Genomic DNA, 19,655 nt, shown 5'->3' on the forward strand with positions numbered 1-19,655 from the left:
CCAACATTTCTACCCAAGATTATCTCTTCTTTCCACTTTAACCAGACAATAGATCTACCAGTATTCTTTTTGCATCCAAACTCGGTATCAGTGAGGGCACTTCATACATTAGGCATGAAGAGGGCTCTTGTGTACTACATTGATGTGACAAAATCATTTTGTAAAACACAACAGCTGTTTGTATCCTCTTCAAAACCACACAAAGGCACTGCCATGTTAAAAGCAGGAGTAGCTCGCTGGCTAATTACGTGTATTCAAAATTGTTCTGCCAAACCTAAAAGGCAGTTCTCTGCTCTGCCAAGGCCATACTCTACACTTAAAAAATCAGCCTCAGTTACATTCTTAGGCAACATTCCAATAGCTGATATGTGTAAACCACCCACCTGGTGCACACTGCACCCATTCAACAAGTATTATTGTGTGGATGTCTTAGCGAGACAACAACCCCAAGTGGGCAAAGCTGTCCTGCTTACAATCTTTCAATATTCTGCAACATTCTTCCTGTAGCCACTGCCTTATGGAGGGGGAGAGGGGTAAGGGGGGGGGCTGCTTTACATTCTGTGTGCAGCATGTGTATCTATAGCTACACATGCCATCTATCTAAGAATCTGTTTGTGGCATGTAGTGCTGTAATTCACATGCACCAACCTCCTCCCTGAGAGACTTGGGTTGTTGCAGATAGCCTTTTACTGTTCTTTTCTGTTGAAATGACATCTTTACGTATTTTCATGATCTCCTCACCTGCCTGCGGGAGAACCATGGAATTGATTCTCATGTGCATTGCCTACTAAAGGAGGAGTCTCTATTCTTTGTGATCGAAATAAACATACATATTCCTGGGTCAATAACTTCCTCTAAGGGGGTACCTCGATGACCCTCCTTGCCTCAGCGAACTCAGGTGCAACTTTATGCATTGGTCCTGGCCCTGGTGCTGCACGGCTGCATTCAACGGTGGGTTGAAGATTTTGGGCTATCAACTTGCCCCAGCATGCTTCTCAGCTGTTGTGTCCTTGTACTGTGAACAGGAAGCCAGCTGACTGACCATTGGAGTGCTATGTGTTTGGCTGGGCTCTGGAAACAGCTTCTCCATGAGCAGGACACAGCAGACACAGTCCCTCTCCTTTGCTAGCTGCCAGGTACAGCAGGTCCAGTACACACCGATGAAGCCTCTTTTTGCTGGTTCCATGGTAAAGCAGGCAGTCCTCCTTCCAGTCCAGTCAAGATCTGAGTTCAGAAGTTTTTTCAGAAAAAGCTATCAGGGCGGGATGCTGTTGGAAGTGAATGGGCTACCTGGTTCCCTCCCACATGATGACCATTTCCTGTGAAGTTGGTGCCTGGGCATCCCAGGATGCACCACTGTGGCCACTCACAATATGGCAGAATCCCTCTCCTGGCTTGTAGAGCTCCCTTACTCAACCCAGAGGTGGGGCTACCAAAGGGGCTACACCTCCCCCTCGAAATACCGGTTTGGCCGCTGCTTTTCTCCTCTTATGTTCCAAGTGCCAGCCTGTCTGCATAAACAGTGGAGCAGCCCCTTCCCCAAGTGTTACTCATTTGCTCTTCAAAGGTGGCTTCTTAGCTGTTGTGTCCGTGTGCTGTGAACAGGAGGCCAGCTCACTGACCATTGGAGTCGCTTGCCTTTGGCTGGGCTCTAGAAGCAGCTTCTCCACGAGCAGGACACAGCAGACACAGTCCCTCTCCTTTGCTAGCTGCCAGGTTCAGCAGGTCCAGTCCACACCGGTGCCGCCTCTTTTTGCTGGTTCCACTGTAAAGCAGGGCAGTCCTTCTTCCAGTCCAGTCAAGATCTGAGTTTGGGTGCCAAGGTGCTCAGAAAAAGAGCTCAGGGCAGGATGCGGTTGGAAGTTAATAGGCTACCAGGTTCCCTCCCACATGATGACCACTACCTGTGAGGTGTGGATTCTGGGCATCCCTGGATGCACCATTCTGGCCACTCACAATAAAGCAGAATCCCTCTCCCGGCGTGTAGATCTCCCTTGCACAGCCCAGAGGTGTGGCTACCAAAGGGGCTACACACCCACCTCGAAATACCGGTTTTGCAGCTGGTTTTCTCCTCTCGTGTCCCAAGTGCCAGCCTGTCTGTCTGAAGAGTGGAGCAGCCCCTCTCCTAAGTGTTACTCATTTGCCCTTCAAAGGTGGCTTCTCCTCTGAAGCATTCCTTGTGGGCCAAAACCCATGTGGCTTCCTGCAGGAGGGAAGTAACATCTCCTTCCAGAGTTGGCTCCTATTATATCCTTTACTGGAAGTCATTAGCACGTCTCCCCAAGAGAGCAGAATGCTGTCTTGGCTACAGGACCCCGTGTGCAACCATCATGGGTGCAAGGGACTGTAGGCAGCAAAGTGGCAACTTTGCTGAAGTTTTACGCTGTAACCTGTTACATTACTTTCGACCTGAAAGTCAGGACGAGCTTAATGTAACCAGTTCTTCGAAACTTTGGATGACCAACTTTGGTTCCACCGTTCCAAAGTTCGTAAAGCTGAGGTCTCAGCGTGTAAGTCTGTACTCACCAATTGGGTGACCAAGCTTTTAGATAGTAAAAATAATTTAACAATTTTACTACCAGAGCATGTAAAATTGTAAAATACATGTTCTGCCAATGAGATATGTTGCACCCTGCCTTAGAACTCACTAGGCCTGCCATAGGGGTAACTTATACATATACCAGGGGGAAGTCTGGCTTTGCCATTTCTTTAAATGTCAAAGTCTGGCCAGCAGTACTATTGTTTTTTCAGTCTGCAAGTGGTGGGCTGGGAGTTCCGTTTTTAACCATGTCTCACTCAGGATGGCACAACCAGTAGTACAATCCTTGGTGGGGTGGGCGGGACTCAAGCTTATATGCCCTGGGTGCCATTTACTAGAGACTTACAGGTAAACTCCCTAAGCCAGTTGGGTGGAAGCCAGTTCGACATTTCAGGTTAAGGGTAAGGGCACAGGCACAGCGGTCTGGTTAGCAGGCCTCAGAACACTCTCATAATTGAGAAACCAGTAGCATAAGTTCAAAAACTTGGGGATGACCTTTCAAAAAGAGGCACTTCCATCTAATGGAAAAGAGAGTCTACATTGGCTGCATCCTAAATGCCCCTCTAATTTCTGCATCAATGGGATTAAGTTATACTGGGTGGACGACCAACTTTTTGTTGGATTTACTCATATGAAGAAAGTTAAAGGGTGTCCGAAATGGTCGGAATTAGTCCTTTGTATCAACCTGTCCTCCAGGCCTTCTGGCTGAGTCCCCAGGGTGAAGACCTCCACTATGGGCTTGACTAGAAGTGTTCTAGTGTTGGACACCTGTGAGGCTGCTTCATAATTGTCCGTCCTCACCTACATCAGGCACTGTTGTCTATTGTATCGATTCTCAGGTATCTTGGGAGGTTCATTTCGCCTGCTTTGTCTTGGAGTACTTCTTGGTGTTAAGTGTGCCCCTTAGACCCACCACCTTTCTGTGGGTACTGCTTTATCTATGTAGGAGGTAAAGAATCTGTTGTTAACAGTATTCATCATTTTTTCTGCTTGATAGTCTAACTGCAGATTTTTCACTGACCGTTTCCCCATTCTGTGGAGCAGCCTGTCAGTGTTTGATAAAGTCTCAAGACTTCTCGAGTGTCAGTCGCAATACATCTGAGGGTCAGGAATATGTGAAAGAGAAAACGTATGTCAGGGTGAGCGGGTGGCAGGGTGGCGCCTAGATGCAGAATTGTACTGTGACAACCAGTTGTGGTGTGGAGTCAATGCAAAAGCGGACACTGCCATCTGTCAGCTCACAGGAGCGATTGCAGACATTTCCCGATCCAGTCTGGTGCCCAATGGATTCAAGAGGGAAAAATCTGCAGTTACAGTATCCACAGAGAGAGAGGTACCAAAGAAAAGTAACTGCCTCTTAGGGCTTAATGTAGATCTAAAATCTCTTCTTCTGTGGCTTAGGCTGTGAGCTAACCCTTGCTGTAACATATAGATTGCAGTTAGCTAAAATTTGATCCCTTATCATGCAGCTATTTTCATGGTTTAGGTATTTCATGTATAATCTGCAAGATCTAGATTTGAGTAATCTGTGGGTCACTCTAAAATTTATAATCGGTGGGAGTACTAAAATAAATTTATTGGGTTGTTAGTTATTATTGCTGTATGAGCAAGTCCAGAATACCTGTCTGGATATTCAGTAGTTCATTTCTAAAGATGAATATGAGACAGAAGTATCATTTGGATGTAATGTGTTCTCTATTCTCAAGCACTTAATTATTTTTTTCGGGTGGGGTAACCCCGCCACTTGCTGTAACCATTTGCTCACTGAGAAGCTCCACCAATCTGTTTAACTATTTTTCTTGTAAATGTGATCGGCTATTACAGGAGGCCCTTCTAAGGTTTTATCTTTCTCTTTTCCGCTTTAAGCTAGAGAGTGGTGACCTTGGTTGAGGGTCTCTTTTTTCAGTATACAATGAGGGGAGGTATTGAAATTTTACCTTTATTGTAACATGCACAAGGGGCAAGTTATTTTTTTGTCATGGCACTTTTTAGGTCTCGCCTGGCAGCGTACATGCGCTGTTTGGAAAAAGACCTTTAGCCTTCGATGCAGCTTTTGCCCTAAAAACATGCACACGTTGCATTGGCTTCAATGACAACGCGTGCACTTCTGGCGATTCCCTGCGGGAGTTAGCTTGACACCATATGTTTGAAATTAACTTACAAACACATAGTGCCCCTGGCTCGCTCTCACAAGGGATACGCTGTTTGTGCTCTCCCACTTCCCCCACCCCTACCCCTACCACTTGTAGCGCGAGGCGCGTGCTTGTTGTATAGCGTTGCTATCACCCCTCGCCAGCCAACAGAGGACGCACATCTATCTGTTCCGCTTGTGCAAGCACACTACTCAAAATAATTTACTAATTAAGTGTTGGGGTTTCAAGCAGCTTGGTTCAGACAAACCGATGGCCACCGTACTCCGACGAACACCCGTATATCTGCGCCACAGGACCCGGTGGCGCCGATCAGATCCCGGGCATCTCTGCGCGAGCACTGCAGTGCCTGCTGCCCCCGGCTGGATCGATGGCAGGAAGGGCAGAGCCGGTGCCCCCAGCGGCGGAGCGTTGACGGCTGCACGACCCAGGCAGCAGGAGGGGGAGGCGTGTGGCACCTGCACGTATTCCTTGCACTGCCGAGTGCTGCGTGGTGCGCTAGACACAAGTCACCTGGCTCCACATTCTGGTGCTGAGCCCGGCCCGCCGAGGAGCGTACCGTGCAACTGCTGTGCGCAGGTCAGCGCCCGCCCGTCACTGGCCACTCACTGCTCATGCCTGCGCCTCTCCGCTGGACTGCGAGGGGACATGCAGAAGGAAACAGGGACCGCACCACGCCCCCTGAGCATCCGAGCAAAAATGCTGATCTTCCACAAGCGGGGAATTATTGCAAACCTCAAGTTCTGCTCAGCATTTGATAAAGCAAGAGAGCACAGAGGTGCCCCGGTGTGTCACGGCTCCGTACAACACACTCATTCACAGCCTTAATCACTGCCCCTACTGTGACAAGTCTCTAAAAAATGTGCTTTATATCTCTTCAAACACGTCCACATCACGTGGCACTACGATCATGCTTCTTACTATCCCATTTAGTGGTACAACTCATTTCACTAACCCAGGAAAGATGAAATGCTGGGTTGACCCCACCACTCCTCAAAGGACATTTGACGTACAAGTAACACAATACACACATTATTACAGCAGATACACTGACCCACGTGCTATAAATGCACACAATTATTCCCCAAGCCACCATTTACCCCCAATCCAACTAGCTGTCGAACTGTATATAGTACGCATAACTAAAAACAACAAAATATTCTGAAACTATATTGTTGGGATTTCAACTAGAGGTAACTGCATGTAAATTCCACCCCCCCCCCCCCCCAAAAAAACATGACAACGTACACATTAAGTAAAAAATAATTGCAAGTTAAACTGCTCTTCACTGTGCTGGAGGACCTCTCCTTTCCTATCAACATGAGACAATTCAGGGTCAACAGTAAGCAAGCAGGAACGCGTATTCTATGTCGAAAAATATGAGAACTGTTTTGCTTGAATTAAAAAACATTGGAGACATCGTTCCCAATGGCTCCCACCCACTGCAACTTCTTAATCCCTATCACTAGACCCTCCTGCTGCTGAGAAGCAGGCAGACTTTCACTGTTTGTGAACCAGACCTGCCAACTACTGAACATTTTTAATTGTGTGAGGAGGGAGCGTGGCCTTGGTGGGGTGTGGCTTCGTGCAGATCAGAGTCTCACTTACTTTTACTCACCACCTCCCCCTCCCACAGCAAAGACAATAAATAAACACACAAAGCCACCGATGCCCTGGGGAGGTGTTACACCCCGGAAAGGACATCAGCTGGGTAGAGATTCCACACAGCTGCTCTCAAGCAAATCACAGTCGAGTAGTTATTTAGTTCAGTGATAAGGTCCGCCCATCCATCCATCCCTCACTCCTTCCCTCCCTCCCTCCCTCGCTCCCTCCATCCATCCATCCATCCATCCTCCCTCCCTCCCTCCCTCCCCAGAGGTCCGCCACATTCTAGATGTTTTGGATGTTGCTCACAGAGTGCTACACTGTTGGGTGACAAAAGTCCCTCAAAAGGGTACTCCTTTCATTATGGGTGGCTAACAACCACATGACCAGGTCATGGCACAATTAACCTTAGGTAGCAGCTGAATCACAATAAATTGGTGCAGGGCTTGTTTTTGTTAGACACTGGGAGATTAAGTGATTTGCCCAGAATCACAGGATGTTGCGCATCCCTGCCGAGACTCGAACCCAGTACCCCAGCTCCGAGGTCGACTGCTCTACCTGTAAGGCTACATCCTCTCCACAATTCTACGATTTTAGAGATGTACTGCTGTAGGATTCCTTCAGCAGAGCCAAGCAACTATGTGAGCCTCGCATCATTCATTCATTAACTGAATCAATTTGACCATCCCACTCATTTATGGAGAAGCATGGTGCTTAGCATGCACAGGTAATTCATTTAAATAATTAAAAGAAGCGACATGTCTGAGTTCTACACTCTGCCAGCTCACACGGGCTCCAATTATCGAACGGAACAGTAAATCAATCGCGCGCTCTATCTGCTGGGAATACAAACAGTGCAATTAATTGCTGGTACTTTAGGAGTGCTCTGCCTCGGAAGCTCAGGATGAAGAGAGCGGCGAGATCCATCGATGAAATGGTCTTCTTTTCGTTGCTCTTTTTTTTTCTAGTCCGCATCGCTGCGAGAAACGTGTGAACAGTGTTTGTTTTGAGAGTCGGATGCAAACATATTTTAACAAGCATTGGCATAGCCAATAGGTCTCGCCTTTGGAACCATATAAGTGTTTAGCCATGCAACAGTTGATGTTGTTGCACTAAGGATATTGTGCTGGATAACTAAACACTTATAAGTTCCCTAAGCCAAGACCTATTGGCTATGCCAATGCTTGTTACCGATGTTACCCAACGAACCTGCGCACACAACCTCTACTTGTAAAAACTTACAACGACTCCATCTTCCCAAGTGCGGGAGGAATCAGGCCTGACTGAAAAAGGGGGAGTGTCAGAGATCCCCCTGCAGGATGGTTTTCTCCTTTCAGGTGGCACGCTTGGGAAGGGGGGGTGGGGGTGGACTGACTGTTCGCCTCTTATTTGTGGTGCACACCTAGTGTGCCTCTTCCCAGCCTCCTTCCCTCTGTACCTGCGCCCATAATACAGTACAGGAGAAGAGCAAATTGTGTCCTCATCTGCAAAGCGTAATGGTCTGTGCCAAGAGAATGTCCTCATAAGTTAGCAATAGCGCTATGTGTGTGCTGGTACTGTCTAAATTACAGAACAGGGCACACAAGCACCTTCTGTAATACTACTGTGTCCTGGGGGAGAAGAAAATGGACGCACACTTTGATTACGCTCACTGGGCTCTGTATGTAAAATGGCCCTAGGCACTGTCGTTATCTCAACTTGGTGGTAACAGAAAGTGCTGATTAGCTTGTCAGTTGTGTGTCAAGTATTACCACTTTCAGTAAACAAGTACTGTCAGCCTTCGATTAAGGAATGGGGAGCACAAAGCCTTGCTGACTGTGCGATAGCCTCAAAAAAGCAACTAGGCACAGGCTTTCAGAGGAAGTGCTGCAAGACCTGCACAGGCACTGCCTGCGGCATTAACCGAAAAAGCTGAAATAATATCGGACTAACCACAGCAAATCGTGTCACAGTTTAGAGCGTCAACACTGGGACAAATGCAGTGGTGCCAGAACACATTAATTGTATATGTCTCTATTCGGAGTAGAATGTCGCAGGGTATGGGGATTGATGTCACTCTCCAGCACAACAGGGCTGCAACTGCCTCACTTCCTAGGCAATTTGTAATTATTTTTGACTGAGCTTTTTCCTATTTGGGAAGATTATACGAGATGCTCAGCAAAGTAGCAGCCATATTAATTCCCTAAACTACTTCACAGTGCGCCACGCCTATGCCCAGAGATTACAGCAAGCCCATTAAACCAATATTTTACTTGTATTGTAGTCCAAACTTTCTCTGGAGTAGATGCTTTACCCCAAAACTATTATTAAATTATTTCAGCCAGTAACTAATTTAGAAAAATCAGAACAGCTTAACTTTTTCCTTGTTATTAATTCTTTCAGGGGTACAGTTTGTAAAAAAAGAACCCATGGGTCAATAGACTGGTTTTCATTGCTGTGTTCCTACTCATCATACACAGCCCTTCGTGACTGGCAACCCGTGACCGCCCCCTCCCCAGTTTGCGCGTGGTGCCGCTCCCTGTACCCCACCCCATAAAAAAATGGTGGTTTCTCAAATGCCGGAGTAAATTTTTGTTTAATTCATTTTTCTTGCACTGCCCATAACCGGAACAAATGAACGGAAAACGAATAAAGTATAATAGTCCGCAACTAGTGAATCTCCTACAACTTAATGCCTAAAATTAAAGAGTTTTTTTTGCAGCAGTAACAGCTCTACGATACAGGTGTTCATATAAAGCATAATACAGCTTTGCTTAAAACTAAAAGTATATGAAGGGGGGCGTGTCTTAAGGAGGAGTGACTACCTTTGTAAACACTGCTCTGTTCCGAACACAGCGAAATGGCGCATACAATGAATAAGTGCAACCCTAGAGCTCAATCACAAATTCAATTGCCTGGATTTAGGGGGGGGGGGTGTTTCACTCATCGGTGTAAGAAAGAGCACAACAAAATCTTGCCTGGATTTAGAAGGGGGGGTGCATTTATCAGTGTTAGAAAGAGCACAAAAACAATGATCACACTGCAGCCCTGCGCATGCTTAATGGGGAATACTAGTCTGAAAAGTGACTCTCCAGACCGAATATGGCTCACGGAATGTCCAGCACACAACTGCTTCCTCGTCACTCTGTTTTGAAAACGGAACAAAGAGGAATTGATGGCACTAGCTGCTCTCATTGGAAAAGTGGGTGATGAACACTCGTAAAGAAATTTCTTGCACCAATTTATATATGTCACACCTGGCAGAAACAACGCTGGGGATGAAATGTTATTGGGGGTACGAGGGAAAGAGTGGGAGAGAGTGTATGGGATATGGAGAGAAACGTAGGCACAGAGTCCAAGCGTGAGACAGGCTGGGGATGGAGAGTCTGAGAGATGAGGAGCGCCATCGACAGAGTCTGAAGCAAGATAGATGAAGATATACACTGGGAGAGAGAGACGCGCGCGCGAAAAAGATCGCGTGTGCTTGTGCGCGTGAGAGTAAGCTGGTGGTCGCTTGGAAGCACATCCAAAAGCCAGTTACTAAATGTCTCGTTGACAGCGCATGCACGCTGGATCAGTGAGACCTAAAAAGAAAACACTGTGCTGAAGTTGTGTATTTCAATGTGTTACTTGTAGACGACACCACTGAGCTCATATACACATTGTGGCACTATGCTGCAGATTTTTTAATTCCGCTGGCAGAGTTGTGGAAATTATTAACAATTCCGAGTTACATGAGTAACACAGAATTATTAAATTCCTCTAATTCCGCACCACCCCTGGTCAATACACATTGGGCCATAATATCAAGAAGAAAGAGAAGAAAGAAGATAGCAGCGTTCAAGAAAGAAATAATGAAGTGCACTCACTGCTAATCAAGAAACAGAAATCTAAGGAACCATTAAAAATAGTAGGTCAGTCAGTTTCGGAACTTAGGCCGAAGTACATTAGTGTAACGCCTCGGGTTCGCCCCTACTCGCTGGGGTCGGTGTAGGCGCTACTACGTTCCCTTCAAACAGACTTACTGACACAGGGACTTTAGGTAACGCAGGCTTTATTAATTTGAAGGTCCTTTTTCTATGTATCGTTTTCCTGTAGTAGGGCAGGGGGCTTTCAGAGTCCGCCGTCTGTCTGAGCTGTCGCTTCTCTACAGCTGTCCGGCGGTCGTCCCGGTGTCTTCTGGGACTTGTAGTATGGACCTTTTCCTCCACGATGTCGAGCCCTTGCGTCACTCCGAAGGAAGGAAAAGATAGCACCGTTTAGTTTGTTGTGCTACCAAAAAGACACAGGGAAGGGAGTGAGGGAACACACGTGCACGAAGAATCAACTAGGGTCCACTGTGTTTGGGTGGTGAAGGAAAGGTAGTGCACGGGAGGCGTGAGGTGCTTTTACGGTGGTTTGGCCCACTTAAATCCCGCCTAACTTGAAAACCTTGATCGTACCTCTGGTAGCCACACTTCCCTTGAAGTGTGGCTGGGCGATGCGCCTTCCAGTTGGCCTCCTGGCTTGTTGGGTTCGTCTCCTCTGTATCCTCCGATTCCGCCTCTCCTCTCTCCGTCCCCTTCTCCGGCCGCTGCCTCCTCCCTCCGATGGTCTCTCTCCCGCTCCGGTCTCCTCTCCGCCTCTTTCCTCCGATGGTCACTCTCCTGCTCCGGTCTCCTCTCCGCCTCTTTCCTCCGATGGTCACTCTCCTGCTCCTGCCTCTCCTCCTCCTTCTTCGCCGATCTCCTCTCTCCTCCGCACTCGTCCTCTTCTCCGTCGCTCTCACCTCCGTCGCCTCCGGGTGTAACACACACCTGTGTGTTTTCTGGGGCTGCTTTTACCTGGGATACGGGGGCGTACCCTGTGACGTAGTCCTCATCCAACTCCGCCCAGTTAAAGAAACAGGGCTCACCACTCTCTGCTGGCTCCTTGTCTCCGAGGATGTCCGTGTTTCTCCAGGCCCCTGTGTGCTGGTTGAAAAGAGGTGAAACCGGTAAGCCTGGCGGATCCGGGTCCTCCCCGTTACAATTAGCTACTTAGAGACTTAGGTGTATTAGAGACTTACGTGTATCATAATAGAAAATATATGAAACTAGCATTGGCATAGCCAAAAGGTCTTGCTTTTGGGACCTTATAAGTATTTTGTTATGCAGCACAATATCCTTGGTGCAACAACATTAACTTTTGCATGGTTAAACACTTATAAGGTCCCAAAGGCGAGACCTATTGGCTATGCCAATGCTTGTTTTTAATGAGAAGCCAGACGTGCTTGTTTCTCCCGCTTTCTTCATTAAGCTAATCATTTTTGTATTGAAATAAATGAAGACCAATTACATACATTATTTAAAAAAATATTCTTAGGATTACACAAATTTTACCTCCGTTGTTGGGACAGTGAGCGGATTCTAAGAAATTATTGGTGTTTGTATTTTTAGTAATACCAATATTAATCTGAATATCATATTAGTTCTTTGATTTTAATTGCGTTGTTATTGTGTGTGTATATATATATCATGTGATCAAGGCTTTTGGTAGCCGAAACGCGTCATGGCAGACTGGTGTTGGGCAAAATAAAACTTTGAACACCGAAAATTGGGTCTCGTCTCGTCTTTCCTACGATTTCGCTGTATGCTGATTTGAGGACGAAACTTACCGTATATATATATATATATATATATATATATATATATATATATATATATATATATATATATATTTATATATATATATTTTAATGGCTTATAAGTAAAGCATTAACTATTTTGACTGACTATAATAAACCCTGTGATGATACTGCTACAATATTCTGTCTGTGTATGGAACACCATTCCAAACCGCAGAATACATATTAAAAGAGAAATTCTGACCAAGACATTTTTATAGTAGATGTTCCTCTTCTCCCCTAGACTACAAACATCATTTTGTGTATTCTGTACCTGTGGTGAAAACCAGTACCAGGTGCAGAACCACACTGGCACACCTGATGAATGCCTGATTCTGTAACATGTAATGTGAATTCAGACGTCCTTCGCTTGTGCATTCAAGAGGTGTTAGCAGATTTGCTGATCATCACTCTTGCCCCATTGTGGAGTATTCACGTAGATTTCCATAATATTTCTTGGTCCCCTTTTTCCATGTATGATTGTAATGCTATTGTCTATTGTATGTCATATATTGGAGATTTTGGCTGAGGTGCTTGAGAATCAAGGAAGTTCTGCAAACACCTGTATATGTCACTGTGCATAAGATGAATGTGCTGCAGACAGGGTCAGAATAAGCACATTTTACACACACTTACTTTTCATCTCACATAGTCATCCGCATCTTGTATTAAATTAATTGTGAAAGACAGGACTTTAGTGCTCTCTAGAATTCAAGGTAGGTGACATTCTTCTTAATTAAGCGGGAAACCAGTTCCAAATCTCTGTTTGGAGAAATAGATTCTATCACAACTTTTTTTTTAGGTTAGATGGTCAACAAGGTGGCCAGCCTGGAATACAATTGTCTTGTTTGTCGGTAGGTATTGAGTTTCTATTGATGGAATTGTGGTTCAGTCTCGTAGATTGTTCAATGAACATTAAATATTGGTTTAACAGTGATGGGTCTAGTCATTGGCTAGGTTGTGAAGCTGTCTGGCAGCTGCATCTAGAATTCTCTTTAGTTTAAATTGTAGTAACGTGTGTTCCGAGGTATAGTATAGTATAGTATAGTTGGATAGTCAAGATGGAAGTGTGCTTAATCAATGATAGCTTGCCCTCTTTGAGGAAAGACATTGTATGGCAAAATTCACAGAATGCATCAATCACTATTTAGTTGCCTGATAAACTACCCCAAAATACTTTGTGGCACAGTGCATGTGGTATAACAACATAAATGAACATTTATATGATGTAAAAAGTGATTGAAGTAATTAGCATTATTTCTGATGTTTATTTACTGTGCACTTGCAAATGGCGCTTACCTTGTTGTTCCTAGTAACAAAAGACATCTTTCCCAACCACGATGTTAACTTCTTCATTTCTTGAACTCTGTTTATCCAGGAACTTGTGGAGAAAGTGATGGTGTTACGTAGGTCAATTGAACTGCTACGAGGGACTTCGCTGCCTTCTCAAGGACATGTGCTCGATGAAAAGATCACACAGTATGCAAATCTTTTGGCTTCTCAGGGGAGCTTGGCTGCTGCCATGAGCTACCTTCCAGATGAGTCAAAAGAGGTAGGTCCGCATTTATTTCAAGTAAACATTTTAAATGCAAGTGGTACATTCTTAATACATACATATAATTCTTGTAGAATAATTTCTTTAAAAAAATATATAGCCCAATACATATCATTGGTTTGTACCTGGGCACAGTACAAAATTCATAAGAAACTCAATACTTCTAATGGATACTTTGAAATGAAATGAAATGAAATGAAAAAGGTTCTTGATAAAGCGCACTGTGACCAAGCGGCTTCCTGGCGCTAGAGGTAAGAGCTGAGGGAGATGGGAGAAGCCAGAACTGTTTAGCAGGAATAAGCAATAGAGAACAAGTGGGTTTTTAGGGCCTTGCGGAATTGGGAGTAAATAGTGATGGATCTGATTGATAGGGGGAGATTGTTCCAAAAAGAGGGACCCAAAACAGAGAATCTGGTGCCTCCGGTTTTGGATCTACGGAACCGAGGTACATTGGAGAGAAACTGATTAGCGGAGCGGGGGGAACGGTTGGGGGTATAGGGAGTGATGAGAGAGTTAATAAAGGCTGGGCCAATGCGGGCTCGAGCCACGAAGACCAGACAGCCCATCTTAAAGAGAGATCTCTGAGAGATGGGGAGCCAATGAAGTGCTTTCAGAACAGGGGTAATGTGAGAAGACTTTGGGAGGTGGAGGATAAGACGGGCGGCCTGATTCTGAACAGCCTGAAGGCGGCAAAGTTCATACGCTTGAATGCCCACATACAGGCTGTTCCCGTAATCGAGACGAGAAAGAATCATTGCCAGGATAATGAGCTTAAGGGCGTCGGGAGAAAAGAAACGGGATACCTTTCGGATGATACGGAGAGAAAGAAAACAGGAGGAGACAACCGAGCTGATCTGGGCATGCATAGAGAGGTCCCGACTGACTTTAATGCCCAGGGTCTTTGCCGAGGCCGCTGGTAAAGGTGGGGGGCCAGAGATGGAAGGCCAAAAGGCGGTCGACCAAGGGGAAGAGGAAGAGCCAGTCAGGACCAACTCCGTCTTGTCCAGATTGAGCTTCAGTTGATTCCGATTCATCCAATCTGAAATAAAAACCAGGGTGGAGTGGAATTTGGGTAGGGAGTGCAAGGGATAGGAAAGATCAAAAACAAGCTGGAGGTCATCCGCGTAGTTATACACGGAGACCCCCATATCAAGAAGGGAAAGAATAAGGGGACGGATATAAAGGTTAAAAAGAAGAGGGGACAGGGAGGAGCCTTGGGGAACTCCACAGGGGACCAAGCGGGAGGGGGCGGAATAACAAGAAAGATGTACCGCCTGAGTCCGGTCTTTAAGAAAGGAGGCGAGCCAAGAGAGGGCAGTGCCCCGAACGCCCGCTGTGCTGACACGGTCGAGGAGGATGGCATGGTCGACCGTGTCAAACGCAGCGGACAGATCGAGGAGCACCAGGGCTTGGGGCAAGTTAGAATCTGCCTTACTCTTAAGCTCATCCAAGACGGACAGGACAACCGACTCGGTGGAGTGAGCCGGTCGGAAGCCCGCTTGGTGGGAGGCCAGGAGGTGGTTGTCCTCGATGTAAGAAGAGAGACAAGAGGTGATATAGCTCTCCAAGATCTTTCCGAGGTAGGGGAGAAGGGAAATAGGCCTAAAGTTGGAGGGGAGGGAAGGGTCTAGACCAGTTTTTTTTTAAATTGGACGAACTATGGCGGATTTGAAATACTTGGGGACTGAACCAGAGGAAAAAGAGGAATTAAGAAGAGAGAGAGGAGGATCAGGGCAGTGAGTGAAAAGTACTTTCAAAATGCGAGCAGGCGCACAGTCGGCTGGGGAACCGGACTTCACTTTCTGGAGTAGAGCCAGGAACACATCCAGGGAGATAGGGGGAAACTGATTAAGAGGAATAGAGAACAGAGAGAGGGGGGAGGAAGGGGGGGACGGAGAGACAGAGGGAATATTAGATTTGATCTTGGCAATCTTCTCCAGGAAGAAGTCATTAAGAGAACAGCAGAGGTCTTGTGAAGGAATGATGTTCACATTGGCTCTGTCGGATGCAACAAGGTTGCGAACTATAGAGAATATCTCCTTAGGTTTATTGGCTGAAAGGGATATTCTTTCCGAGAAGTAGATGGTTTTGGCTCGCAGAATGGCTTTTTTATAGCTTGCCAAAAGCGTTTTGTATTTAGCTCGCAGGACAGGGCAGTATTTGCGCCTCCAGTGACGTTCAGAGCGTCTAAGGTCCAGTTTGAGGATTTTTAGCTCGTCTGAAAACCAATTTTGAGCGTCATGGGGGCGACAGGTCTTGACTTTCCTAAGGGGGGCGACTGAATCGCAGGAAAAAGACAGGCAGTGATTCACAGCTTCTATTTGATGGTCGATAGGGAGGTTGCATAGGTCAGGGCCAGAGGAAGCAAGGGAGATACACAGAGAATCAAGGTCCACCCCGTTCCAATTTCGGGCCAAGATGTTTTTAGGTAGGGGGGGCCTCTCTTGCGTTCCGAGTTCAATGGAAAAAGAGATCAATGAATGATTAGACCAAGTGCAGGGAAGGACGATAGGGGAAGGAATGGGACAATTAGCTGACCAAATTTGGTCCAAAACGTGACCGTGGATATGAGTGGGGGAGTGAATGTGTGAAGAAAAATTAAGAGACTGAAGGGTAGCAGAGAAATCCTTGGAAGAAGAGTCTTCTCTGGGGTCGCCCGGCCAATAATTAAAATCCCCGAGAAGGAGCACAGGAATTATTGACCACGAGCGTAGCCAGAAGTTCCTGCAGAGCAGGAACAAAGGAGGACATATACTGCGGAGGGCGATAGAAGAGGGCTACAGTAAGGGGGGCCCTGAGATTAACTGAACGGGCAACTAGGAAATCTACTCCACACATGGGAGGATAGGAGAGAGACTGAAACTGGAGGCTGGAGCGGATGATCATAGCCACTCCCCCTCCGAGTTTACCAGCGGGACGATCCGCCCGGAGGGCATAATAAGAGTCGGGGAGGGCGGAGAGAAGATCAGGAAGGGAATCGGTAGAGAACCAAGTTTCCGTAAGGAAAAGAAAATCAGGGGTGTCTGTGTCCAGTAAATTAAAAATCTCCAGCTGATGTCTACCTGCAGATCTAGTATTGAGCAGGTAGGCAGAGGCCGTGCTAGAAGAGGGGAGGGGAGAAGGGACCGGGATAGGAGAAGACTGAGACCAAGGGGAAGATGGCGTAAGTAAGGGTAGTGGAGCTAATGGGGATAGAATGTCCAGAGCAATAATGCGTTGAAGCAGAGGAGGGTCAATGTGCTGACCAGTGTTGAAGGACAGGAGTTGAGCTGGGGCATAGGTTAAGAAAAGGGCAGGGTCCATGGCCCCATGTCCCTGACGGGCTTGCCTTTGGCGTGCCTTCGGCGCGGTGACGGCGCCCCCGCTGCGCCCGTCCGCTGCGCGACCGGGGGAAACACATTGTTTATGGAGGGGATGAGCGGAAGGGGCGTGGCCTGTAGGTGGTGGGCGTGGCCTGTGGCCTCTGGGAAATGGCGGCGAAAGGGTGGTGGCCCGCAGCAGCGCTCGATTCAGCTGCGCGGGAATGCCCAGAGCATGGGGGTCAAATGAAACAAGTGCCCAGAGGTAAGGAAATCAATAAGTACAAAGCAATTTTGCAACCCAAACGTTAAAACGGGTAATGGCGTTCTCCTGGCTGTGCCTCAGGAGCTAGTGTAACCTCTGGCAGACGCTCGCACTCAGCGTAGTTAAGTGCCTTCGGTTGGGGGCGTGGCTAGCGGAAGGTGGGCGTGGCCTATGGCCTTCGGGGATCGGCCAACAAACAAATGCCCAGCGGGGACAACACAGGTAAAAGCATAAAATTTAAGCAAACAATTTTTAAAAGCAAAGGTTCAGTTTTAAGAGAAACGTTCTCCCGGCTGCGCCTCAGGAGGTATAGATGCCTCTGGCAAGCGCTTGTTGTCAGCGCTGTTAAGTGCCTTCGGCGGGGGGCGTGGCTAGCAATAAGTGGCCGTGGTCTATAGCCTAAAGGGATCGAGTAACAACACAAATGCCCAAGGTGGACGGCACAATTGAAAACATAAAGAAACAGCAAATTATTTTTTAAAACAATTATTTGGGCTGAGCAAAGCGTTCTCCCGGCTGCGCCTCAGAAGATGAGTAAGCCTCACTTTATTCTGCAGAGCCATACTGGGAAATCATTGATTGGCAAAATGCGACACCAGGATTGTTTAAGTAAACAGCTTTCATGAATTTTCAGGACTGAAAATATTTTAGGTATATATAATGCTTGTGTGTCTGTTTTTTTAACATGAAATTAGTGAGCACTCTTGTACTGTAAGGGTAAAATCATAAAATGCTTCCATAAGTTGTGGGGTTAGTATGATCCAGGATCAAAGATCGGTTGCAAACAACAAAACTTTGAAAGGATTAAAACCCTGTGCAGCATTAGTAGATGTAGATGAATATCATGACAATGGTACCAGGTCCAGAAATACATAGAGGTAATAGGCAATTTCACTGTCACCATCCAGTGCTGGTAGGCGTTACTGCATCATGAAAAAGGCAAATATTAATGGATCAGTTTGTCATTTGTGCACTTACAGCACATATATTTTGTATTTTTACTGAACCATCAATGTTTGTTTTTTAATTAAATGACCTGTTCACTTCAGGGCCACTTACAATAGGAGCAGGTGTAAACTTCTTTGATTCTGGAACTTCTAGCAACACAATAGGCATGTATAATATGTTTCCGGATCTTAGAAGTGAGAAATTATCTGAAGTGCCTTAAATTGAATAAATGAAAACGTCTTTTTAACCTCTTGAAGTAAACTATTTTTTTAATGTCTTTTCTAAATGCTTTGATTAAGGCCCATTGCAGATAGAGAATTTGTTTAGTTTTTTTTCTAACCATTGTCCCTGCTAAGTAATTTATGTTCTTTATTCAATGCTATGTTGGATTTTAACCTGATAATGCTTAATAAATACATTGAATAAACAAAGCCATTATGGATGTACCCTAAATTTAAAAGAATTTACAAAATCATTCTTCCCATTCACCACAAAATAGCTGAATAAACAAAAAGCAACCCAACTCGTTGTAAGATGTAAAGCAGATGTTGCTCCATGTCCCTCTTGTGTCAGCGATGGACCACCAAATATGTAAGTAGTGTATCACAGGAAAAGGGATATAACTAACCAAGGCTTGTCAAGAAGGCAGAAACAGAAACTCTCCCTTCACAGTTGTAGAAAAAGCATCTAAGAATTCCCTTGGGTTTGACTGACCACATCTGCTCAAACCCCCTACACCCTGTCTAGAGCACATAAAGCTTTCCTCATCCTGGGAGGGGGTAGCAAAATATAACATGTTTCAAATAAGCCTAAAATATATCTTAATTTGTGTACTAAAGATTAAAGTGCTCAACTTTAAAAGTAACCATCTTAAAGAAACGGCTAACGTCCTCAGAGCAATTATCAGCTAATTCACCTATTTTTCATATAGAATAGTCTTGCCAATTAGATTTTGTCCCGTTAGGCATGGAAGAATTCAACATGTATTGCTTCCTATGTCTTTTCTCAGCCCATTTATTGCCTACGGAGGTGTTGTCATCTTCCCTTGTAGAAACATTGTTGCCTGTATGCCTCCTGATGTTTCCCAACTGTCACTATTCCTTCACTACTACCATTGAGCACCTTGCCTTTTGGGTGAGCAATAAAAGAAATACCCGCCCATTCCACTTCTGTTTGTCTTGTCGTTCTTTCAGTGGAGATCATTATGTGGTCCTAAATGGGCCTGAATTTGTTGTGGTTTTCTGTGGCTGTAGAAGCGTAGAACTGAGGTGTTAGAGGCTTTTTTACTGGGCGGGACAACCTTTGCACAAAACTAGTGTTCACCTTAGTTGCTGGGTGAGGTTCTGGTGAAGCATATTTGCTAGAGCTGGAAGAATAAAAAGATGGGTGCTTTCTCTCTACAATACATTGAGTTCACTTTGGTTCGATGGATGAAACCAAAGTTGGTTTATTCTTTTCCCTTTCTAACCTACTGTGTATTTGTACTGCCAATGCGATCAGGCTCTGGCCCTTCACCTCCTGTATCATTGGACTTTTGATATTTTGACTTTTAATATTTTGATCACTTGCTGGCTGAAAGTTTGTACCCAGTGATTGTCCCATACAATTCAGATGTTCCATACAATTCTCAGCAGAGTAGTTACTGTTTTCTCTGTATCACTGGTTTTCATG

At 45.8% G+C, this 19,655-nt stretch overlaps 1 protein-coding gene across 2 annotated transcripts in view; it reads left to right on the forward strand.

The window, feature by feature from the left end:
- The window catches only part of SEC31B (SEC31 homolog B, COPII component), a 1,031,933-nt gene that overhangs the window by 665,802 nt on the left and 346,476 nt on the right, over positions 1 to 19,655 (forward strand). For both annotated transcript variants that reach the window (XM_078643061.1, XM_078643062.1), the window contains exon 18: positions 13,296 to 13,469. In XM_078643061.1, the coding sequence (XP_078499187.1) occupies positions 13,296 to 13,469 (174 nt within the window). The remainder of the gene's footprint in view (positions 1 to 13,295; positions 13,470 to 19,655) is intronic.

Source organism: Lissotriton helveticus, chromosome 5_1 (assembly GCF_964261635.1).
Source record: "Lissotriton helveticus chromosome 5_1, aLisHel1.1, whole genome shotgun sequence".
NCBI classification, from domain to species: domain Eukaryota; kingdom Metazoa; phylum Chordata; class Amphibia; order Caudata; family Salamandridae; genus Lissotriton; species Lissotriton helveticus.